The sequence below is a fragment of the Malaclemys terrapin genome (genome assembly GCF_027887155.1).
Source record: "Malaclemys terrapin pileata isolate rMalTer1 chromosome 20 unlocalized genomic scaffold, rMalTer1.hap1 SUPER_20_unloc_1, whole genome shotgun sequence".
Classification (NCBI taxonomy): Eukaryota; Metazoa; Chordata; order Testudines; family Emydidae; genus Malaclemys; species Malaclemys terrapin.
In genome coordinates, this window is record NW_026530188.1 from 1,461,354 (window position 1) to 1,486,482 (window position 25,129).

General features: G+C 52.0%; 2 protein-coding genes across 4 annotated transcripts; one reads left to right on the forward strand and one right to left on the reverse strand.

The window, feature by feature from the left end:
* Nucleotides 1-1,321: 1,321 nt before the first annotated feature.
* Nucleotides 1,322-5,885, forward strand: LOC128829420 (lysozyme C-like). Its single transcript, XM_054014826.1, has 4 exons — nt 1,322-1,492; nt 3,511-3,672; nt 4,059-4,137; nt 5,251-5,885. Exons 1-4 carry the CDS (start codon nt 1,354-1,356, stop codon nt 5,315-5,317), a joined length of 447 nt encoding a protein of 148 aa, XP_053870801.1. The 5' UTR covers nt 1,322-1,353; the 3' UTR covers nt 5,318-5,885.
* A 2,073-nt stretch (nt 5,886-7,958) lies between these two features.
* On the reverse strand, nt 7,959-23,211 carry LOC128829413 (uncharacterized). Of its 3 annotated transcripts, none has more exons than XR_008443336.1 (6): nt 22,763-23,211; nt 19,732-19,997; nt 19,079-19,229; nt 15,002-15,318; nt 12,213-12,445; nt 7,959-8,888 (listed from the first exon to the last, which is right to left on the reverse strand). XR_008443336.1 is itself a non-coding variant. In XM_054014818.1 (6 exons), the coding sequence occupies exons 2-6, from the start codon at nt 19,994-19,996 to the stop codon at nt 8,866-8,868; spliced, it is 798 nt and encodes a 265-aa protein (XP_053870793.1). In that variant the 5' UTR covers nt 19,997; nt 22,763-23,211; the 3' UTR covers nt 7,959-8,865. The 3 variants fall into 3 exon arrangements, 1 of the variants encoding a protein (XP_053870793.1); XR_008443335.1 differs by having other exon boundaries at nt 19,079-19,232; XM_054014818.1 differs by having other exon boundaries at nt 12,407-12,445; nt 19,079-19,232.
* Nucleotides 23,212-25,129: the final 1,918 nt, after the last annotated feature.

Below are 25,129 nucleotides of genomic sequence, written 5' to 3' on the forward strand. Positions count from 1 at the left end.
ACAGAGAGCATAAACAGGTGGGAGTTGTCTTACTAACTCTGAGAGGCCAATTAATTAAGAGAAAAAAAAAAAAAAAAAAAAAAAAACTTTTGAAGTGATAATCAAGCTAGCCGAGTACAGACAGTGTGATAAGAAGTGTGAGAGTACTTACAAGGGGAGATAGTCAACGTTTGTAATGGCTCAGCCATTCCCAGTCCTTATTCAAACCGGAGTTAATTGTGTCTAGTTTGCATATCAATTCTAGCTCTGCAGTCTCTTTTTGGAGTCTGTTTTTGAAGTTTTTCTGTTGTAATATAGCCACCCGCAGGTCTGTCACTGAATGACCAGACAGGTTAAAGTGTTCTCCCACTGGTTTTTGAGTATTTTGATTCCTGATGTCAGATTTGGACAGTCTCTACGCAAAAGAATTAATGGACACAAATCTGACATCAGGAATCAAAATACTCAAAAACCAGTGGGAGAACACTTTAACCTGTCTGGTCATTCAGTGACAGACCTGCGGGTGGCTATATTACAACAGAAAAACTTCAAAAACAGACTCCAAAGAGAGACTGCAGAGCTAGAATTGATATGCAAACTAGACACAATTAACTCCGGTTTGAATAAGGACTGGGAATGGCTGAGCCATTACAAACGTTGACTATCTCCCCTTGTAAGTACTCTCACACTTCTTATCACACTGTCTGTACTCGGCTAGCTTGATTATCACTTCAAAAGTTTTTTTTTTTTTTCTCTTAATTAATTGGCCTCTCAGAGTTAGTAAGACAACTCCCACCTGTTTATGCTCTCTGTATGTGTGTATATATATCTCCTCAATATATGTTCCATTCTATATGCATCCGAAGAAGTGGGCTGTAGTCCACGAAAGCTTATGCTCTAATAAATTTGTTAGTCTCTAAGGTGCCACAAGTACTCCTGTTCTTCTTTTTGCGGATACAGACTAACACGGCTGTTACTCTGAAACTTGCTAGCAAAAAGAAATGTTTCTTCTATCTTATTCTATCCTTAGGGGCTATAATATTATACCAAGGGCAATGCAAAGTTTCTAAATGAGGCTTTGATACAAAGTCCCATGAAAACAGAGGTCACACGTGGGTAGACCCACCACAAGGTTATATGAAGAGGCACAATGTAAAGTCATATGAAAATTATCAGAGATTGATCTACACCACTACCCTCCCAGAGCCGGGGAGAGAACCCAGGAGTCCTGGCTCCCGGCCATACCCGAGATGCCCTTGTTGTTCTCGGCGCTGGTGGGGGCGGGGGTGACCTTGACCAGGGGCGTGGGCAGCGCCCGGGGCTATATAAAGTCGGGTGCCCGGTGCCCAGTCAGCTGCCCCTCGCCCTGCGGAGATGAAGGCTCTTGCGCTGTTCGCCCTGCTGGCCTGCCTGGTGCCGGGTCGCCTGGGCATGTACTACGGCCGCTGCCAACTCGCCCAGACGCTGCAGCAGCTGGGCCTGGACGGCTACATGGGCTACAGCCTGGCCAACTGTGAGTGACCCCCCCCCCCCCCGCCCCAGACCTCCCACTTCCCACGGGGCGGGGGAGGGGGGCTTCAGGCATTTCGTTCCCGTTTTAACGGGGGCCATTTCTGCACTTGTAGGGTTTTTAGGGGGGGGTGGACAATTATTTAATGACAGGAGCCTCTGATTGTCCCACGGTGACGTTTGATAACCAGCAAAACTAGGCTGGGCAGACACCAGTGTTTAGGGGGTTTTATACTTTCGACGGGTCTGAGCACGGTTTATCTTGCACTTTTTTCTGATTTTTTAAAACCCCCCTTTACATTCGCACAGTTGTGCAAAATTACAGGTTTTAAACCTCCCCTCCCCCCCCGTTTATCCATTTAAATGTTCCCAGTTGCACGAATTTCTGGGTTTTAAGCCTTTTTTTCTCGTTCGATCCATTTAAATGTTGATAGTTGGGCAAAACTGTGTTAAGAATTTTTCCTCCACTTAGATATTCACAGGTGCACAAAACTGGGGGGGGGTGTTGCATTTTTTCCTGTTTCTAGCCATTTAACTGTTCACAGTGGCACAAAATTGTTTCAAGCCTTTTTTGCCCGTTTGTCCATTGACGTTTTGAGCTGCTCGAAACGAGGAGTTTGACGCATTTTTGGGGTCCAACTTGTATCCGTTTGATTTTGCCCAGCCGCACGAAATTCGGGGCTTGGAGCCTTTTTTCTATTTCTAGGCATTGAACTTTTGACAGTTGTGCAAAACCGTTTTACACATTTCCCCCAATTTTTATCCATTTAGCCCAGGGGTGGCCGCATGCGGCTCCTTGTCTAGGTACCGACTCCGGGGCTGGAGCTACAGGCACCAACTTTCCAATGGGCTGCGGGGGGGGGGGGGGGGGCTTCGCTGCTCAACCCCTGGCTCTGCGGCAGGCCCTGCCCCCCCTCCACCCCTTCCTGCCCCCTCCCCTGAGCCTGCGGTACCCTCCCCCCAGAGCCCCCTGCACCCCACGAAACAGCTGATCGGGAGGTGCGGGGAGGCGCTGATCCACGGGGCTGCCGGTGGGCGGGAGGCGCTGGGAGCCAGGGGGGAGCTGATGGGGGGCTGCTGACGTATTACTGGGGCTCTTTGGCAATGTACATCGGTAAATTCTGTCTCTTTCTTGGGCTCAGGTTGGCCCCCCCCGATTTAGAGGCTCACAGCTGCACAAATATATTTTAAGGATTTTTTTTCTACTTGTATCCACTGACATTTTCACAGCTGCACAAAATTATGGGGTTCAAACATTCCCCCCCCCCAGTTTTTATCCATTTACATTTTCACAGTCACATCCAGTCACGAGTTTTAAGCATTTTTAAAAATCTATGTCTAGCCATTTAAATTGTCACCGGGATGGGGTTTCACCATTGCCTTTTCATTTGTATTGATTGAAATCTTCTGGGTAGGGGGAAGTCGTAGGGCAGTTCAGGGCGGCCAGATGAGAATTATTTTATAACAGTAGACGCTGACGATCGACATGTTTAAAACGGCATAACCGTTAAACCGCAAACGGTCGCCCTCCCGTGTCAAAATGCTCCTCTGTCCGCAGGCCATAGGGTGACCAGATGTCCCAATTTTACAGGGACAGTCCCGATATTTGGGGCTTTTTCTTATATAGGCTCCTATTATCCCTCCTCCCCCCCGTCCCGATTTTTCACACTTGCTGTCTGGTCACCCTGGCAGGCCACATGGTCCTGACGTTGCTTTTGTTAGCACGGCTGGAAATATCTCGGCCTCGCTCTGCGGGTGTCCGGTGACACCGACGTTTATCCATGAAAACCGTCTGTCAGATCCCAGCCCGCCCGGCTGTGCACAAGGTGCCCCTCAAAGGGTGCCAGGCTGAGACTAGCTCTGTTTGCCGCAGCTCCCTCTATAAATACCCCCACTGCTGACAACAAGCAGCCCGTCTTCCAAGCTCGCCCGCAGAGGGTGTCACAGCGCCACCTGCTGACCCTTCCCCGCCATAGCAAGCTGAGCTCCCTCCCTCCCTCCCTGTCTCCCTCTCTGACTCAGGGGTCTGCATGGCCGCGCACGAGAGCAGCTACAACACCCAGGCCACCAACTACAACAGCTGGGACGGCAGCACCGACTTCGGCATCTTTCAGATCAACAGCCGGTACTGGTGCCAGAACGGCGACGAGTACAGCTCCAACATCTGTCAAATTCCCTGCAGCGGTGAGGTCGGGGGAGAGATCATCTCTCTCTGAATGGAGGGAGCCTTGTCGGGCTGTTCCTCAGCTGTCCTGCCCCAGAGGTGGCTGCATCTCAGCCATCCCCATGTGGTGTTATGCGCGGCTGTTCCCCAGATTCCCTGCCCCAGAGGTGGCTGCATCTCAGCCATCCCCATGCGGTGTTATGCACGGCTGTTCCCCAGATGCCCCCCCAGATGTGGCTGCATCTCAGTGCATGTATTTCATTTGGCTAGTCTGAGATCCGTACGGGTGGAAATGTCACCTGTGTGATAAATGGGGTGGGTGGGTTTGGGGTGGGAGGGATCGAGGGGGGAACTGGGAACCACCCTGCTCTGACCCCCCCACTCACCTGTCCTCCCCCCCCCCCAGACTTACTGAGCAACAATCTCTCAGCGGACGTTGAATGTGCTAAGATCATTGCCCAGGACTCCAACGGCATGAGTGCCTGGTAAGTGGGAGGTGGGCCCGAGGGGGGGACATGGGGAGTCTTGTGTAGAAGAGAATCTCGGCTTCAGTATTTTTTGAAAGCCTGTTTTCAGCCCTCGCGATTGTGCCGGAAATCTGGAAACCGTGAGCTGAGTGCGACCGACAGGCTCAGACCCCAGATCTGCCCCGACGCCCGTGAGCAAAGAGCCCAAACAATTCCCAGCTACGTGTCGGCAGAGACCCCTCCCCCGCCCCAGATGTGCATGAGAAAACAGCTGGTTCAAACCCCGTCACCCCCCCACAGACCCTCGCACACATCAGGAAACAAAGAAAAGGACCCGAAAATGAAGCATTGTAAAAAAAAAAAAATCCAAAAATCTTCATGATTTTTCTGCAAATCTCATGAGTGTTTGTTTTTTGCTGATCTTGGGATTTTCTGCTAATCTTATGAGTGTTTATTTTTGTTGCTAATCTCACGATTTTCCTGTGAATCTCTTGGTCTTTTCTTTGTTAATCTCATGATTTTTCTGAAAATCTCACGTCTTTTTTTGTAAGTCTCAATTTTTCTGTGATTCCTTTTTTTTCTTTTGCTAATCTCATGAATTTTTTTTTTTTTTGCAAACCTCATGAGTTTATTCTGCTCATTTCACGATGTTTCTGCAGAACGATGGAGTTTTTGGAGGGTTTTTTTTTGGTTTTTTTTTTTTGCTTATTGACTCTTTTGGTTTTGGTGACTCTTGTGGTTTGTCTGCAAAGCTCAAGTTGTTTTGTTTGTTTGCTTGTGTGTTTTTTTGGTGTGGGTTTTTGCTAATCTCCTGATTTTTTGCAGCCTGACTAGATGTCTGAGGGCTGGGCCCTGATCCATAACGGGCAGTGCGACTAACAGCTCATTTCTCAGCTCCTTATCTGGCTTAACCATTTTCCTTCAGCCCAGCCCCCTTGGGATGAGGGGTGCAAGCGTCCCTATTTCACAGGAAGGGAAACTGAGGCACAGAGCAGCAATGTGACCTGCCCAGAGTCTGTGGCAGAATAACCCAGGTCTTGCCTGCCCAAGGCAAGCGCCTGTAACCCCTCGGGAGCGTTTTATGAGGCATCTCGACCGGTGGCCGCTGATTCTTTTTCTCTCCTCCGTCAGGGTGGCCTGGACGTCGTATTGCCAAGGCCAGGATCTGTGGCAGTACGTAGAAGGATGCGGCGTGTGAGAGCGGCCCTGGGATCGGGCTCCGTCCCGCCCCGAGTTCTCCGGGCCCTGGCTCGTTGCCTTTCCCCAGAGCTTTCCAAACACAATCACCCCCCGAATCCAAGACCCGGCGCCCCACTGCTCAGCCTCCTCGGCCAGCGCAACAGGGGAAATGGGGGTAGTGGGATAGAGTGGGGGGAGGGGGGAGAGGGCTGGGAACCAGGACTCTGGGAGGGGAGTGGGGTGTAGGGGGTTAGAGCAGGGGGGCTGGGAGCCAGGACTCCTGGGTTCTCTCCCTGTCTCTGGGAGGGGAGTGGGATCTAGTGGGTTAGAGCAAGGGGGCTGGGGCCAGAACTCCTGGGTTCTCTTCCCGGCTCCTCTCGGTCAGTGGAGTGAGTATAATCTAGCCCCTTCACACAGATTTGGGGAGATGGTAGAACTAGTCCTGGGGTATGAACTAGTGGGAGGTTTTCAGGTGGGCGCAGCGTGGGAGCGCAGAGGGTGCCCTCTCCTCATGGGTTGATTTTCCAGTTGATTTGATTGTGATACTTCGGGTTCTTTTCCTATTAAAGTAGATTCCTCAGCCTCAACCGATGCCTTTGATCATTCTTTTGATAACACACAACATGCATCCATGGCCTGACTTTGAAATGCAGCCACCTCTGGGGAAGGGCAGCTGGGAACAGCCACACATAACGTTGCCTGGGGATGGCTCGCCCGGCACTGAGATGCAGCCACCTCTGGGGTGGGGGTAGATGGAGAACATCCACACATAACACTTGACCCCAGAGTGCTGTGAACCCCATCTGTCCCCCTGGCCTCTGGGGCTATGTCTCATCTGGGGAAAGCCCGGGAGCTGGCAGGTGTGAAGTTGCTCCTTGGGCAGGAAATAACTGTCCTGAGCCTTAAATCAGCTGCCAGTGTCATTACATTATCCAGCCCCATATTCCCCCTCCATACACACCCATCCATCCACCTACCCATCCCACATCCATCGCTGCCAGCATCCCCCCATCCATCCCAGTACACACCTCTCCATCCATGCACCCACCCATTCCCCATCCATCGCTCCCAACATCCCCCATCCGTCCCAGTACACACCTCTCCACCCGTCCCTCCCCACCACCCATCCATCGCTCCCAGCATCTCCATACACACCCATCCATCCCGGTACACACCTCTTCACCCGTCCATCCCCACCCCACATCCATCGCTCCCAGCATCTCCATACACACCCATCCATCCCGGTACACACCTCTTCACCCGTCCCTCCCCACCACCCATCCATCGCTCCCAGCATCCCCCCAGCATCTCCATACACACCCATCCATCCTGGTACACACCTCTCCATCCACCCACCCACCCATCCCTCATCCATCGCTCCCAGCATCCCTCCAGCATCTCCATACACACCCATCCATCCCGGTACACACCTCTCCACCCGTCCCTCCCCACCACCCATCCATCGCTCCCAGCATCTCCATACACACCCATCCATCCCGGTACACACCTCTTCACCCGTCCCTCCCCACCACCCATCCATCGCTCCCAGCATCCCCCCAGCATCTCCATACACACCCATCCATGCCCCCACTCCTCCACCCATCTCTGCATTCCTCCATCTGTCTGTCCCACCCCACACACCTGCCTCTATCTATCTATCTATCTATCTCCATCCACCTCATCATCTATCTATCTATCTATTCACCCATCCATATACACCCATATTTATCTATCTAGCTCTGTGTAAACTCGAAAGCTTCTCTCTCTCACCAACAGAAGTTGGTCCAACAAAAGCCATTACCTGCCCCACCTTGTCGCTCTAAGAAAAGATAGGTCAAGCTAATTGTTATCAGCCATGTTGCTGTGTTTGAAGGGGGACAGCCTGTGCTGATGAACTGGTTGGGTCAGCGTAATTACAGCCTCGTATTCTTTTGAAACTGTCGTTCCAAATTGGGGGGAAAAAAACCAAACCCAAGTCACTTAAAACTTTCTTATTTCGAAAACAAAGGATTGTTTTTTTTAAATATATATAAGGTTTGGAAGCCAACAAGGGTGTGCTACAAATTTCCGTATTAAAAAGGGTGTTTCATTTGACCAACCTTTTTTTTTCTTGGAAAAATTCCAGTTGTCTTTGGGGGTTTCCGACACCAAGGCGGCCAGGCACAGCGCAAGGAGGCGTGACTGTAACGATTGTATGAATTGCTCACAGGCAGGTGTGGGAAGCTGTGACGGGTTGGATCACAGAACCCCTCTTTGGGGCTGCCACCTGATGAGCTGAGACTACCTCCGAGCCTGTTTCCCTGCCAGCTTGGGACTTCAGAACCCTGCCTGGTTGTGCCAGACACGCCAGCCTGCTACAACCACAGACCCAGATCTGAACTATGACCCCCAAAAGCTGCAGGTTTAACTGAAAACAGCTTACAGAAGTGTTCCTGTCTCCAACACCCAGATGCCCAACTCCCAATGGGGTCCAAACCCCAAATAAATCCGTTTTACTCTGTATAAAGCTTATACAGGGTAAACTCATACATTGTTCGCCCTCTATAACACTGATAGAGAGATATGCACAGCTGTTTGCTTCCCCCCCCCCCAGGGTTTTAATAAATTCACTTTTAATGTTAAAAGTGGGTTAATAAATAAGTAAATACTCTGGGTTAATAAATAAGTAAAAAGTGATTTTATTAAATACAAAAAGTAAGATTTAAGTGGTTCCAAGTAATAACAGATAGAACAAAGTGAATTACCAGCAAAATAAAGTAATAAACACACACGTCTAAGCCTAATACAGTAAGAAAACTGAATACAGATAAAATCTCACCCTCAGATGTTGCAATAAGTTTCTATCACAGACTGGACGCCTTCCTAGTCTGGGCCCAATCCTTCCTCCTGGTCCAGCCCTTGTTCCAGCTCAGGTGGTAGCTAGGGGATTTCTCATGACTGCAGCCCCCTTTGTTCTGTTCCACCCCCCTATATATCTTTTGCACAAGGTGGGAATCCTTTATCCTTCTCTGGGTTCCCACCCCTCCTCCTCAACGGAAAAGCACCAGGTTAAAGATGGATTCCAGTTCAGGTGACATGATCACATGACCTAGGAGACCCCCCCCCCAAGCCCTCATTCCTCCCAGCCTGACTCCCAGGAAGGCCTGCCAGCAAACAGAGCCATCCACAGTCAATTGTCCTGGTTGATGGGAGCCATCAAGATTCCAAACCATCGTTAATGGCCCACACTTTGCATAATTAGAACAGGCCCTCAGAGTTATATTTCATATTTCTCATTTCAGATACACGAGTGCTACATTTATACAAATCGGATGATCACACTCAGTAGATTATAAGCTTTGTAATGATACCTTACAAGAGACCTTTTGCATGAAGCATATTCCAGTTACAGTATATTCACCCTCATTAGCATATTTTCATAAAATCATATAGAGTGCAACGTCACAGAAGCATTCGCCGTTTTATCGAATTCGCTAGAGGGCTCAGATCAGCATTTGCGGCTGTGTCTTTCCAACTCTGCGATGTCTTAGAAGGAAGCCGGGGGTAGGATGCAGTGAAGGGAAAATCTCAGAGCCATCTGCAAAAGGAACCTGCGTTCAGAGAAACACAAAGTCTCCAGTTACCGTCGGGACTACATTGGTGATCACAAAGAAGATGCTGTGTGAAAACTGTCAAATGGAAACAAACCATTTTCAGTTCCTTCCAGATGGTTCCCCTGTCCTGCGATGGGCAAAATGTATTTGCAATGCAGTTTTTTAAATTCAGTTTGTTTCATTGAAAAAGCTTTCACTTCAGTTAAAATGATGGGGGTCTGGGCAGTGCCCGGCATGATGGGGCCCTGATCTCGGTCGGAGTCTGGTCAGCGCCCAGCACGACGGGGCCCTGATCTCGGTTGGGATCTGGGCAGTTCCTGGCATGACAGGGCCCTGATCTCGGTTGGGGTCAGTGCAGCACCCAGCACAACGGGGACCCTGATTTCAATCAACGTCTGGCATACCATAGAGGCAATAATCAGGAAACACTAGTTCCCACGGCATATACACCTGAGGAACTCACTGCTGCAGGAATTCAAAATTTTTATGAAGGCCTGGAGAATTGCACGACCTGTAAAACATCTGTAGCTACAGAAACTATAATAAGGGGCATCAGGACTCATAAGCCTGGGAGGACAAGCTCAGCTGAGGAGTTGCGTTCAGTTTTCTTCCTCTCCTGCAGGCTGCTGAGGACAACTCGAGAGAACAGGAGCTGCTGAGATGGCCCAGGACGACAGCAGCTGGTCGTTACTGGTTGGGTGGGCAAATTAAGAACATAAGAACGGCCGTACTGGGTCAGACCAAAGGTCCATCTAGCCCAGTGTCCTGTCTTCCGACAGTGGCCAGTGCCAGGTGCCCCAGAGGGAATGAACAGAACAGGGAATCCTCAAGTGATCCATCCCCTGTGGCCCATTCCCAGCCTCTGGCAAACAGAAGCCAGGGACACCATCCCCGCCCAGCCTGGCTAATAGCCATTGATGGACCGATCCTCCAGGAACTGATCTAGTTCTTTTTTGAACCCTATTATGGGCTTGGCCTTTACAACATCCTCTGGCAAGGAGTTCCACAGGTTGTGTGAAGAAATACTTCCTTTTGTTTGGTTTAAACCTTCTGCCTGTTCATTTCATATGGTGGACCCTAGTTCTTCTCTTTTGAGAAGTTTCAGAGTAGCAGCCGTGTTAGTCTGTATCCGCAAAAAGAACAGGAGTACTTGTGGCACCTTAGAGACTAACAAATTTATTAGAGCATAAGCTTTCGTGGACTACATCCGAAGAAGTGGGCTGTAGTCCACGAAAGCTTATGCTCTAATAAATTTGTTAGTCTCTAAGGTGCCACAAGTACTCCTGTTCTTTTGAGAAGGAGTAAATAGCATGTCCTGATTTACTTTCTCCGCACCAATCATGATTTTATAGACCTCTCTCATATCCCCCCTGAGTCGTCTCTTTCCAAGACAGAGCCCTCCTCTCCCTCCTACAAAAGCCATTTCTTGCAGGGTTTCTGGTCAGCGTTCCCATCAGTCAAAACAAACAGCTCAGAGAAACAGCTGCTGTGTGGGGCCTAAAGCAGTGGGGTGTCTATCGTTAAGAGGGAAGAGAGCGGGGGACTAGATACAGATATAGCCAAAGGCTGAGGGCCTTTTTCTCCCAGGCAAAACTTGCATTTCACTGGGCTCTCCTCCCATGCCAACAAGTTCTCAACCGGCATCCTTCCAGCGACTTCAACGGCGCCACGATGGATTGACACCGCACGAGCAGAGAACCAGGCCTATCGACTGGACGGAGTTTCCCCTGTTTTGCCAGAGGATTTGCTCCATGACAGGGAAAGGAGTGTTTGAAATTTCATTCACATGAATCAAAAACCTCTATTTCATTTGCAGTGTTCGGATATCTGCTAGGAAGTCATGTTATGACAGCAGGGCCGGCTCCAGGGTTTTTGCCGCCCCAAGTGGCGGGGGGGGAAGGGGGGGATTTTTTTTTAAAAAGCCGCGATCAGCGGCAGCTCCATCGCACCGCTTCATTCTTCGGCAGCAATTCGGCAGCGGGTCCTTCTCGGAGGGACTGAGGGACCCGCCGCGGAATTACCGCCGAAGAGCCGGACGTGCCGCCCCTTCCCATTGGCCACCCCAAGCACCTGCTTGCTGCGCTGGTGCCGGGAGCCGGCCCTGTATGACAGGTCCCAACCTTGAAAGGGAAGCTGTAGAAACTAGATGCACAGTTGGTTTGCTTAATGTTGAGATGCAGCCAGCTCTGGGGCGGGGCAGCTGGTGAACAGCCGCACATAACGCCACACAGAGATGGCTCACCCGGTGAGATGCAGCTGGTTCTGGGGGGGAGTGTGGTAATATGGTTGTTTCATTTTTCAAAAAGTGGTATAATTAGGGCAGAAGGTTTGCCACAGTGCTGAAAATGTCACAGACGTTCTGTTTGTCCGAGACTTTTCGAATGTGAGTGAGGGGGTGCTGACCACCCTCGGCAGGGGCTGCGAGGAGGAGGCAGTGGTGGAGAAAGATACTCGTTAATGATGTTAAAGAGGGATAGCTGAATTTCATTTGTCACGGCACTTTTTAAATCACAGATCGCGGTAGGGTGACCAGACAGCAAATGTGAAAAATCGGGATGTGGGTGGGGTGGGTAATAGGAGCCTCTATAAGAAAAAGACCCAAAAATCGGGACTGTCCCTGTAAAACTGGAACATCTGGTCAGACTAGATCACGGAGCGTCCTGGTGAGTTTAATACAAGTCACGGGGCTCGGGGCAAACAGCAGATGGTGACTTCACACCTGTGACGTTTATTTCTAGAAGCCCCGGCCAGATGGGACCCTTGTGACCTTCTAGTCTGACCCCCTGCACCACATGGGCCGGAGAAGGCCCCAAAACAATTCCTAGAGCCGATCGGTTAGAAAAACATCCCAGCTGGATTGAAAAATGGCCAGTGATGGAGAATCCACCGTGCCCCTCAGGAAACTGCCCCAATGACTCTCGCCGTTAGAAACTGACCCCTTATTCCCAGGCGGAATTGGTCTGGCTTCAACTTCCAGCCATTGGATCAGGCTCGACCTCCCGGTGCTGGACTGACGGGCCCCTTATTGAATATTTGTTCCCCCCCTCGGTCCTTCTAGCTTGGGATCGAGTCAGCCTTGAAACCTTCTCTGTGTCTAACCCTTGAATCAGCCCCTTGGCTCTTCTCAGACCCCCTCCCCGATCGGTCCAGCTCCTTTGGCTTCTACTGCATTTCCCGCGGCTGCTCTGTGATTTGTGATTTGAAAAAACGCCGGGGCACGTCGGCAGCCCCAGTTATAACCTTCCCCCCAGTGAGCGGCTCCCAGATCTGCTGGGCGTTGCTGGCCAAACGCAGGGTGAACTCAGGGGCGGGATCACTTACCTACAGCGGCTTTGCTGTCAGTCAAAAAGGAATTTTACTCCCACGCTATTGCTACACCTGCTGTTACTGCGACTGGAACTGGAAAAGCCAGCGGTGCCCTAGGGGCTGCTACTAATGCTGAAAATAGTCCTCCTACAGCTCCGGCTCCTATAAGAGATACACCTTCTCCTACTTCTCTTTTGGGTCTACTTCACCTTTTGGTTTTCTTCTCAGACACTGGGTCGGTTCCAGGACTGCAATAAATAAGAAGATTTTCATGAGGCCACACCACAGATGGCTGCTCAGTTGTCAAGGCTTTGACATGAAGCGGAACGGGACCTGGGTCTCATTGCTTGGTCTCTTTGTTCAGTTCAACAGCTGGAGCTGCGGGCGTCTCTCGCTCTTCGGCCGGTTTCTAACCCTTTAATCATCCTCAGGGCTCTTCTCTGCCCCCCCCCCCCAATCGATGTCCTCCTTGAACAGTGGCCACCAGAACGGGACACAGGATCCCAGCAGTGGCTGCACCAGGGCCAAATCCAGACAGAAAATAACTTCTCCAGTCAAAGGGCTTGTCTACATGACGCAGCTTTTAGCGACAAGGCTGTGACGACACAGTCTTATTGCTCAAAGTCAGCGTGTGCCAACGCTCTTGGTCCGGATTTTTTCGGCATTTTTGCCGACCAAATATTTCCAGCCCCGCGAGCGGCATTAGCTTTGTGGGCAGGAGAGTTTTGTTGACAACGTCGCAGTGTACACCAGCCCGTACTTGTGATTCCCACTTATACAGCCCAGGATGGCGTTAGCCCTTTTGGCCCCAGGGTCGCAGTACTCGGTACGTTTTCTTTTGCGTCCGAGCATAGCCCAGGGGAGGTGAGCAGCGACGTCCTTGTGCCGTTATGAGTGTAACTTAATATCTCATTGAAAGGTGACAGGGCCAGAAAGAGTTAATTACCTCCCAGACTGACCTGCCCCAGGGCCCAACTTTAGAGACTGGTTCGGAAGATCTGTGACCGAACAGAGCTCTGAAATGAGCCGCATTGTTAGAGAGAGAAGGGGAGCGGTTTGCTCAGGGCTTGTGATGGGAGCAAACAAGTCTTGTCTATTGCTAGAGCTTTGATTCAAAGATCAAAAAAGGAATATTAACGTGTAGGAAGACACTTGAGGGAAATAATATTATTGTCTCTATGTCTCTTTGAAGGTTGGGGTAACCTGGATCTGAACTGTGTAATGGATAAATGACCCTGGGCTAATTGCCAGGATGTTTGGGAGAAGGAGAGTTAGGCCGATTGTTTTCTCAGGCCGAAAGGCTGCTGGAAATGTATAAAAACCCTGGGACACGATCCTGCTTCATCTCAGATCTGCTTTGGGTTCCAAAAGGGGGAAACCTTAAGCCACAAGGATTGAGATCCCCAGTCACTGACTGGAGTCACCCTAAATATGGACATTGGACTATAACCTCTGGACTATTTCTAAAAGGACTTTTGGCAACTACAAACTCATCTCTGCTGTGTACCTGAACCTCAAGAATTGAATTCGAGTCTGTCTATATATTGATCCTTTAACACACTCTCTCTTTTCTTTTTTCATACATTTTAGCTTAGTTAATAAGAACTGGCTCTACGCGTGTATTGTGGGTAAGATCTAAGTTATCATTGGACCTGGGTGTGGGGCTGATCCTTTGGGGTTGGAAGAACCTTTTCTTTTATATGATGAGATCAGATTTTCAGTAATCATCATCCTAATCTGACGTGTGTGTCTGGCCGGAGGCCGGAGGCCGGGCACTGTAAGGGAACTGCATTGTTTGGACGTCTGAGGAACCAGGGAGGTCCTATGGAAGCTGTTTTGTGCTGGTTGGTAAATCTAAGTATTGGAATATCCACCAGCTTCTGGGGTTTGTCTGCCCCGTTTTGTTTGCAGTTCACTCTAATTGAGTGACATCAGCTGGTTCCCACGGGCAGCACCGTCACAGGCCTACAACACTGACCAAGTTCTGGAACTTCCCCAAGGGTGCAGCTTCCTCGAGAAGCCGCCTAAGGTGTCTCCGGCTGGGTAACAGCCACACTGCAATGCTGCACAGGGAATGGGACGGCTCGCCCGGCGCTGAGCTGCAGCCACCTCTGGGGGGGAAGTTGGGGAACAGCCGCACATAACACCATGTGGCCATGGCTCACCCAGCACTGATATGCAGCCACCTCTGGGGTGAGGCAGCTGGAGAAAAGCCACACAGCAACACCATACAAAAGCTCTGACCACTAGACCCCACTCCCCTTCCAGAGCTGGGGATAGAACTCACGAGTCATAAGAACGGCCAGACTGGGTCAGACCAAAGGTCAGGGGTGGCTCCAGAAACCAGCGCAGCAAGCGCGTGCCTGGGGCGGCAAGCTGCGGGGGGTGGCGTGCTGGTCGCCGTGAGGGCGACAGGCGGATTTCGGCGGCATGCTGGCGGGAGGTTCACCGGTCCTGCGGCTTCGGCAGCGCACGGGACCAGTGGACCACCCACAGGCGCGCCATCGAAGGCCGCCTGACTGCTGTGCTTGGGGTGGCAAAAAACATAGAGCTTCTGGTGTTATGTGTGATTCAATCACTAATGTCACAAGCCAGCCCGTTCTCAGGGGCCTTTCAGCCTCCCTGGGTGGATCCCGCGGCACATTTGGGTGCATCGGGGACCCGGGATCGGCAATTTGTCCCCTGATCTGTTTGTCGTCGCTGCTGATTTGCAGAGCAGCCGATAGCCTCAATATGCAACCCAACCACCTCTTTCAAATCCAACACCCCCTTCCCCTCCTGTTCTCCTCCTTGGCTGCATTTACCTTCTTCTTCTCTCTGGAGTTCTTTAGCGAGGTCCCTTCTCCCTATTTTTTCCATCACTGTCGCAGCTGCTGTCAGTGCGTAAGTCCGGCCGAATTTGCCTATCAAATCCTCGACAAGGTTTTCTAGGCTGGCGTCCCTCTGGAATGTATTGGGTTCGTCAAGAAATTCATCTCCTGCACGGACAAGGTCCTTCATGGATGTCTCGCACAGCACATCTTTGAACATTTCAAATTGATCTTTTCTCAGTGTCTCGAGGTTAGCAGTAAGGCGCTGTTGGACAAAAGCCCTCTTCACTTCTGAATAGTTATTGATCAATCTGGGGAGAAAGAGGACAGAGACGAAAAGAAACTGAGACCTTTGGTGTCCGTCATGACTTTACTGACATAAAATACAACGTTCTGCGCTGGAACACGTTCAAAGAGGACTTTGCAGCCACCCGGGAGTTACACGGTCACAGCTGTTTCTAGGTCTGCTCGACACACACAGTAATAACCCCAAGCTCTTCTCTAGAGCTTTTCGCCAGGAGATCTCAAAGCGCCGTCCAAAGCGGGTCAGGCCCATCCCCTGCCCTTGCACAGATGGGAAACTGAGGCACAGAGTGGGGAAGCTGATCACCCAGATGGCCAATGGCAAGCCAGAGTCGCACCAAAGCGTACAGGAACAGGAAGTACCAACCCAAGCACATGGACGGTTAGAACTGTATCCACACTAGGCGTGCTGACCCCGAGATCTAGGAACTCTCTCGTGTTTCTAAATTCATATAATTATAGCAGCACAAAAAGCATGTGTAAAACAGCCCTACGGTCATGGTAAACCAGTTTCAGAGAGTTTGGTTTTGTGCGACACGATAAATCCTAAATTGGTGCAGATGGAAGCAGAGTCAGAATAAGTCTCCCCTGACATCTGGTGGTGAGTTGTGGAAAAGGACTTCAGGGGCTGATCTCATTTGCCTGGGCACACCCACCCCGCCGAGCATGAGGGGCTGCCTGCCCAAATGGTCACTTTGGTGCTGTGGGACCCCCAGTCTCTTATGTGACTCAAGGACAGTAGAACTGTCCTTGGCATTTTATGACGGAGGGACTCGCCCTCAACTAAGTAGCACTCGCTAGGCAAGGCACCTGGGTCCCAAAGCCAGTGAACTGAGAGAGGTGGGGGAGAGGTATTTGTTCCTTTCTGCATGGGTGCCTTCTGAGTGAACCATAGTACTTTTATCTTTCCTCTTTCCACTGTACAATAACAGAGCTAATTTTGACTCCATTAGGAGTCTTGTTACGTGCTACAGAGCTGAAATCACTGAAACCTGGCTCTAAGTGTTAAATCTACCTTGGGCTAGTGTTACACTGGCACTGAGGCTCCCCTGCTACCAGCTAAAATCACTGAGAGCTGAAGTCACTAAAGAGCTGAGATCACTGAGAGCTGTGTTAAGGGGGGGCCTGAAGGCAAGTTGGTGCGCGGCTGGCGGAGTGGCTAGCAGGACGGCTGGCGAAGCGGAAAGGCGTGACGAGCGGAGTGGATAGCAGGGCGGTGGGCAGAGCGGATGGCAGGGCGGCTGGCGGAGTGGAGAGGCGCGGCGGGCGAAGCGGCTGGCAGGGGGGCTGGTGGGGAGGCGCAGCTGGTGATGAAGATGGCAGCAGAACCCCACGGAGAAGTGTGGCAATCGGCCGTCAACCTGAGCAGCGGAGCAGTTAAGATGCCCCCCATATTTCCCCGCTTCCACCCAGGCTGGGAGGTAAACTCTGCAGAGGAACTTCTGAACTCTGGGGCTGCACTGACCGAGGACAGAAACTGTGGGAGGGGTGACGTTGGGTTGCTGGAATTAAGACCCGGAGGGGAAAAGGACAGTGCCCAACTTACTTGGGAGTGGGTCTTTTGCTCATGGACTGTGTTATGAATCCTGTTTTTGGTGTTTCCCCAAGATAATGCCACATTGTTTCCCTCCATTATTAAAAGGCTTTTGCTACACTCAGACTCGGTGCTTGCGAGAGGGGAAGTGTTGCCTCGTAGAAGCGCCCGGGGGGGTGGGATGTAATTGTCCCAGGTCACTGGGTGGGGGCTCGAGCCGGTTGTGCGTTGCGTTATTGGAACGGAACCCTAGATCCTGAATCTGGCCCCTGTTGCTGCCAACTCTGACAGGCAGAAGGGTCACACAAATTTTGTGTGTAAACAAGGCCCTAGTCTCTGCCAAATCTTGCTCACCCACCTCCTTCTCTGAAACAACTGCTGCAATGACCATGCTCCAGCCGGGGGGGCATTTCAGCTTTTGGGGGGCTGCAACTTTAACTGTGATTCCAGGGGCTACCTTGGCACCTGAACACTAAGTTTTTATGCAGATCATAAGATGGGGGTGGGGGGGAGGGAAGCAGGGCCGGCTCTAGGTTTTTTGCCGCCCCAGCCCTCCGATTTGTGAGGAGCTGAATATAAACCAAGCTGGGTTTCTGGCAGGCAAAAATGAGGGCTGTGTAAGTGTGTCAGTTTCCTGGAAAGGTTCGTAAGACACAGATTGTGGAGCCCTTCCCGCCGTATTTCACCGGAGGAGATTTACGGGCAGCAGGTTTCAGACAGACAAGAGGAAACACGTCTTCACGTGAGGCACAGTCATCCCGGGAATGTTGCAAATGCCAAAAATAGATCTGGGCTCAAAGATGAAGACGTCTGACCTGATGCCTTTGTGATCCTGACCCACCTGTACGGCTTTCATTTCTCCACGTATTATCCTGATTGCCAAGACCTTGGTCCTGCTGTAACTTTAACCCAATGGTCATCTTCTGTCAATGATTTAATGTTTACGATGCCCCACAAATGTACCCAGCGTGGCGGAGACACACAAGACAAGGATCTAGTCACATGGCGCTGACAAGCTCAATGAGACAAACAACACCAGGCGGCATTACCGACCAGACACCAGCCGGTGAGGGATACCGCCAGCATGGGAGAGGGGTGTCGGGAAAGAAGTGGGTGTTAAGAAGGGACTGGAAGGAAAAAGAGGCAACTTAGCTCAGAAGACGGCCTGGGAGTAAGCGTGACACTGAAGAGACAAAGAAGCAGTTGGGAGGGAGCAGCATAGAGATAAAACTTCCTCTGGTTTAAATGTGGACACTTATTTTGGCTTCAAGGCAGCTGCCTTGGTTTAATTTAAGGCGAGGGAAAGGGGGAGATTTTACTTTCCTCTGAGAGTGGCCACTGGAACGGTCAGAGACCGGATGAGACGGACGCCTGGTCCGGCCTTTCTTATAACACCCCGTGAGTCACAGCTCAGCTCAGCGGAGACGCCTCGACTTCCGTTTTCAAAGCATGGCGGGTTACGGCGTTCCTGAGCAAGGGCCTCAGACCTGAGCAGAGAGGCCACCTCGTAGACACAATAGAAACACAGAGAGAGAGAGCGCGAGAGAGAAACAGAGAGAGAGGCCTCTGCCAGGGCGGGTGCAAGGATGTTTTGTGCCCTAGGCGAAACTTCCACTTTGTGCCCCCTCCCAAACCCTGTGGCAGCTCCACCCCCCCCGCCCTGAGGTGCCGCCCCCCGCGGCAGCTCCCAGCCCCAGCTCACCTCTGCTCTGCCTCGTCCCCGAGCACACCGTCGCCGCTCCATGTCTCCCGCCTCCCAGGCTTGTGGCACCAATCAGCTGTTTGGCGCCACAAGCCTGGGAGGGAGAGAAGCAGAGTGGGGTGGCGTGCTCGGGGGAGGAGGCGGAGCAGAGGTGAGCTGGGGCGGAGAGCGGTTCCCCTGCATGCCGTTTCCCCCTTAGTTGCTGCAGGCGGCCCTCCCCGCGCCCCCCTGCCCCAGCTCCCTCCGCCGAAATGACGACGACGACGACCGGGGCGGCCAAAGATCCGGCCACCGCGGTCACCGCCAAAGGACCTGAAATGCCGCCCCCCAAATGCTAGTGCGGTCGCCTAATGGGTTGAACCGGCCCTGTTCATTGCAGATCAGAGGGAAGTTCACACATCTCAAAATTTATCACACCAACGTCCTAGTCCCGCTGCTCCTAATGGTATAAGAGGAAGCATTTAGCCGTAATAGCTGCCCCTGCTATCGTTCCTACAACGATCAACCCTCCTGCAACCACACCCTGTTTTACATTTCTCTTATGTGCTCTATCTCTGTGGGCTCCACTAGCTTCTTTAGCTTCTCCTCTGTGGGCTCCTTCAGCTCCTCCTCTGTGGTCTTCTTTAGCGTCTCCTCTGTGGGCTCCTTTAGCGTCTCCTTTCTCCTCTCTCGAGCTTGTTTTGCTACTTTAAATAAATAAATAAATAAATACATAGTCTTAAAATCATCTTCGCAATGAGCGTCCCAAAGATTAACCCCAGGGCCTGCTGGGCTGGTCACGTAGGGATCGTTCAGCCAGCAGGGTCCATGAAGGCGAGTGGGGGGGCAGGCGTTAGACCCTAGGTCTTTGGGGTAGCAGCTACGGACAGGAATTGGGGTTGGGAACAGGCAGCAGGCGTCTACGAGGTCACAGGCCCCGAAATTTTAGTCACCTTCACCAGCTCCCCGTCGCTCAGCCTGAAGTCAAAGCGTTCCCGATGTCCATACATACGTGGCTAACTTGTGCCCCCAGTTGTTAGGTGGCGTCTGGGTTTGGCTCTGGCCTGGGACATTAGGACAGATCTGGGGATGAGGGGGAAATGCTGATGGAGGCCCCAAAGGTGCGTGTCCACTGGGCTCTCAAAATCTCTTGCTAAGGAGATTCCTGGCCCTGTTTTGCTCCTCCCCCTGCCCCATTCCCTTTACCTGGCACTTTCTTCATGAGCTTGTCGGCGAGATCTCTCCTAGGTACGGCTTCCAGGACCTCCCTGGCTTTTTCCACCGCATCAGAGCTTTCAAAGTGGCTCAGCATCTCGTCGATGGTCTTTTCCCGGTCGGCTAATTCCAAATTGCAATAGCGTATTGTCTTGTCATCATCTCCATTCACCAGACGCCATTTGAATTTTTTGAATTGTTCCTCACTCAGCTCTTCCAGGATGTCAATCAGGATGAGTTTGACATTGACCGCCATGCTGCAGAGATAATTAACTCCTGAGGAATAGTATCTGAGGGGGAGCCATGTTAGTCTGGATCTGGAAAAAGCAACAGAGGGTCCTGTGGCACCTTTAAGACTAACAGATGTATCGGAGCATAGGGTTTTGAGGGTGAATGCATCTGACGAAGTGAGCATTCACCCACGGAAGCTTATGCTCCAATACATCTGTTAGTCCTGAGGAACGGGGAGGAAGAACATCAAGCGGAGGATAAAGGGGGACTGTCCCCAATCACATAAGATGAAACCCCCTGGGCCCATCTAGCCCAGAATCCATCCATCCCCACCCCAGCTCAGACCTATTGTCATAACTATAAAGGGAAGGGTAACAGCCCTCCTGTGTACCATACTATAATCCCTCCTGGCCAGAGACACCAAAATCCTTTTCCCTGTAAAGGGTTAAGAAGCTTGGGTAACCTGGCTGACACCTGACCCAAAGGACTAATAAGGGGACAAGATACTTTCAAATCTTGGGGCAGGGGGGAGGAAGGCTTTTGTTTGTGCTCTTTGTTTTGGGGGTTGTTCGCTCTTGGGACTGAGAGGGACCAGACATCAATCCAGGCTCTCCAAATCTTTCTGAACAAGTCTCTCATATTTCAAACTTGTAAGTACAGCCAGGCAAGGCGTGTTAGGTTTATCTTTGTTTTCTCAACTTGTAAATGTACCTTTTACTAGGGTGTTTACCGCTGTTTGCTGTACTTTGAACCTAAGGCTAGAGGGGGGTCCTCTGGGCTCTTTAAGTTTGATTACCCTGTAAAGTTATTTTCCATCCTGATTTTACAGAGATGATTTTTACCTTTTTCTTTAATTAAAAGCCTTCTTTTTAAGAACCTGATGGATTTTTCCTTGTTTTTAGATCCAAGGGGTTTGGATCTTGATCCACCAGAAGTTGGTGGGAGAAAGGAGGGGGATGGTTAATTTCTCCTTGTTTTAAGATCCAAGGGGTTTGGATCTGTGTTCACCAGGGAATTGGTGAAGAGTCTCTCAAGGCTACCCAGGAAAGGGAATTAGCACTTTGGGATGGTGGCAGCGGACCAGATCTGAGCTGGTAGTTAAGCTTAGAAGTTTTCATGCAGCCCCCACATCTGTACCCTAAAGTTCAGAGTGGGGAAGGAGCCTTGACACCTATGATGACCTGATCCTGCTGTATAAGTACCCAGACAGGGAGGAGATTTTTGAGATACGGGGTCTCTTTAATCTCACAGACAAAGGCAGACTGAGAACAAACAGCTTGGAGCTGACACTAGCGTTGACCAAGATATACTGGGCTGGCTATCTATCTATCTATCTATCTATCTATCTATCTATCTATCTATCTATCCCCAGCCACCCCTGTATCTATCTATCTATCTATCTATCCCCACACCCCCATCTATCTATCTATCTATCCCCACACACCCCCTCTATCTATCTATCTATCTATCTATCTATCTATCTATCTATCCCCAGCCACCCCTGTATCTATCTATCTATCTATCTATCCCCACACCCCCATCTATCTATCTATCTATCCCCACACACCCCCTCTATCTATCTATCTATCTATCTATCTATCTATCTATCTATCTATCTATCTATCCCCAGCCACCCTATCTATCTATCTATCTATCTATCTATCTATCTATCTATCTATCCCCATCCACCCCATCTATCTATCTATCTATCTATCTATCTATCTATCTATCTATCTATCTATCCCCAGCCACCCCATCTATCTATCTATCTATCTATCTATCTATCTATCTATCTATCTATCTATCCCCAGCCACCCCTGTATCTATCTATCTATCTAGACTATTTTACACCACATATATTAATACGCATTAACACACCATTTATTGTGACATCATAATATTGTTTTGTATCTATATTTCCAGCAGTTATATGGCCGGAATTGGCCTTTCTATTGTTCTGCTCACTGATTCTAGGGATCCCGTGACAGCTTGCATTAGCTGAAGTCCCCTTTGGCTTAACTCAATGAGAAAACTGTCACGACCAGGACACGCGGGTGCTTCACCACAGCGACAGGCCGGGAGTTACGCTCGCACCCCAGTACGCGAGTGGTCCAGAGACCAGGCTGAAATCGATGCGCGCCCCATCCTGCCCTCATGCCCCTGGGCACTGGGAACACGTGTTCAGAACAGCGAGAGAAGGCGCATGGCACCAGAAACACACGGCGGGCCCAGTTTATCCCCAGCCCGGATCAGCCTGGGTTTATTTGGGGGGTGATGAGCTGTTTCTGATTTAACCCCCCCCTCCCGCCCCAGGGACTGAGCCCAGAGAGATTCGCTCAGTTACCGTTTCCCTCAGACAGGCCCCTTGGGATTCTGGGACAAAGATGGTGCCGTGATGGCTGAACATGGCCAGTGATGGGGAGAGCGCAGTGTGTGTGACAGGCCCAGCCCCGAGAGGCAGCACCTGCCGGTGTCCAGCCTGCATTTCCCATCTTGGGACGCCCGCTCACCCCCCACCCCCACCCCCACCCCCGCCCCCTTCCTGCCCCACACAGCACCTCAAAAATCTGACAACCCCCCTGTGTCGGACCTGCTCTAAACCACGTCCAGCCGGCTCCTGTCTCATGATCACACGGCGCTCCCAGCCGTACCCCTGGCAGTCCCGGGGCAGCCACCTAGGCCGACGACCCCCATCCAGGCGATCCCCAAGGCCACCACTGAGCAGCGGTGCCAGCGTCCTGGCCCCTGTGCGCCACCATCCCCCTGTCCTATTGCACTCGGAGGGTTTTACCGTCACGTAGAGAAGGGAGTCAGTGGAGAGCTCGTTCCTACGCGCTGGAGGCCCCTGGGGGACGTCTGTCGAGGAATTCACCGTGGGAAATCCGCCCCGGCTTGTGTTAGGGATTAACTGGCTTTGCTGGACTCGTCTCTGAGGCTGAAGGGATGATGCAGAATGAAACAGAAACAACCTGCGAAGGTTGAGTTTCTCCCTCACCCCGGGAGGGGTGTGTGCAAGCAGAGAGAAGGTGCAGGGCGGATGCAGTTCCTGTAAAAGGCCCCGACTGGCTGTGGGGCAGCAGCAAAGTGGGGACGCTGGGTTTTGGGTGTAATTCCCCTGCCTGCTGCAGCAGGACTGTCTGTTCCCCTCCGGGAGCCAGCCGGGCCGGAGCTAGACAGCCGGACATAGAGGGACACGCAGCCAGGGCTGGCCTCACTTTACTGATCGAGACACAGAACTGAAACCAGCAAGAAGCTGCGAGTTTTCCCCAGGGGCCAGGAAGTGTTGAAACGTTTAAAGGGACATGATCTCACGTTCCTTCTCCAGCCTGTATTAAAAACCTTCCCACACCCACGTGCGTTATCGCTGACTTCTAACACAAACCAGGACATAACCCCGCTAAAAGTTGCATGTGGACTACAGCAGAGTCGTCAATGGCCGGGGATTATTCGGCCCTGGAAAAGCGACCTGCCAGCGAAACAATTCATAAAGTCTGGGTTTCTGCTCTAGGGCGATGACGTGGGGCTGGAGGTGTGGCCGTGTCCTGGCTGCCAGGAGCAGTCGTGGGGAGGAATCGGCCATGTCTAGTGTGGAACTGGCTGGAGCTGGTACCAAAGTTTCCTTCACCAAATTGTCAACGTTAGGATTGTAACTGAAGGAGGTTGGATCAGAGGAACAGAAAGTCCCAGGCTGCAGTCGGGGGGAGACAAGTTGGGCCGGGATCATGCTGTATCAGCACTTCCCCTTCCCCACAAGGTCTTGTCCGTCCCGGCTCGGCCTGACTCCGGGCTGTGGCCTTCATCTGCACAACGCCAAAATGCCCTTCGCGACGAGCTTCCAGCCCCCGAGTGTGCGGTGATTTGGGAACGATCACTCGCATTCCCTGTACAATGGAACCGCCATTCATAAGCGCCAACGGGCAGCCGAGCTCCCCCCACCCCACGTCCCACCTTCCATGGATCAGCTGTTTCGCGGCAGGCAAGAGGTTCAGGGAGGGATGGAGACGGGCCAGGACGGGCTGTGCTCAGGGGGGGGGGTTGGAAAGAGGCGGGGCGAGGTTGGAGCGGGGCGGGAAGAGGCGGGGTGGGGGCAGGGACTTGGGAGAAGGGAGGGAGTGGGGGCGGGAAGAGGCAGGGCGGGGATGGAGTGGGGTGGGAAGAGGTGGGGTGGGGGCAGGGTCTTGGGAGAAAGGGGGAGTGGGGGCGGGAAGAGGCGGGGCGGGGATGGAGTGGGGTGGGAAGAGATGGGGTGGGGCGGGGGTTTGGCAGAAGGGGAGGAGTGGAAGCGGGAAGAGGTGGGGCAGGGATGGAGCGGGGTTGGACGAGGCAGGGTGGGGGCAGGATCTTGGGAGAAAGGGAGAGTGGGGGCGGGAAGAGGCGGGGCGGGGATGGAGCGGGGTGGGAAGAGGTGAGGTGGGGCGGGCGTTTGGCAGAAGGGGAGGAGTGGGGGCGGGAAGAGGTGGGGCAGGGATGGAGTGGGGTTGGACGAGGCGGGGTGGGAGCAGGGTCTTGGGTGAAGGGGAGGAGTGAGGGGCGGGGCCTGACGTGTGGGCGGGAGGTCGAGCACCCCCCCAGCTAGAGGGGAAGTCGGTGTCTATGCCGGGATTCAGACAATTCATGTCGATGTGACACAAATGTGGAAAGGGGATTGTTTTGATCTGACATGCGCCCTGTAGCACCACCCCGTTCACAAGAGAAATCACAGGGCCTCAGCAGTTTCCCTGTTGCTGTCTGTGCTAGGGAGGGGTAACCCAGCTGTCACACGACAGCCCCAGCGTTGCCGTGCTAAGTCCCTTTAGGGAATTGAATAGGATAGGAAGGCGCTGACAGTTACATGCCCATCGTGGCGTATGAGCAGCAGCTGATGATGGAATTCAGCAAAGCCCCATGTAAGGGGCGACAATGGGAAGAAAAGCCAAGTGCCCCAGTACAGCACGGGGGAGAACTGGCCGGGCAGCAGCGCTGCTGGGAAGGAGCTGGGAGTTGTGGTGGATCACAACCTCGACAGGAGTCAGCAACGCGACACTGTTGCAAAAAAAGCACGTACAACATTAGGCACATACAGAGGTAGGTGGGGGTGCAGGGAATGTGGGGGGTAGGAGACAGACTAAGGGGTACAGAGGAATATGGGGGCAGGGGAATCATAGACTATTAGGGTTGG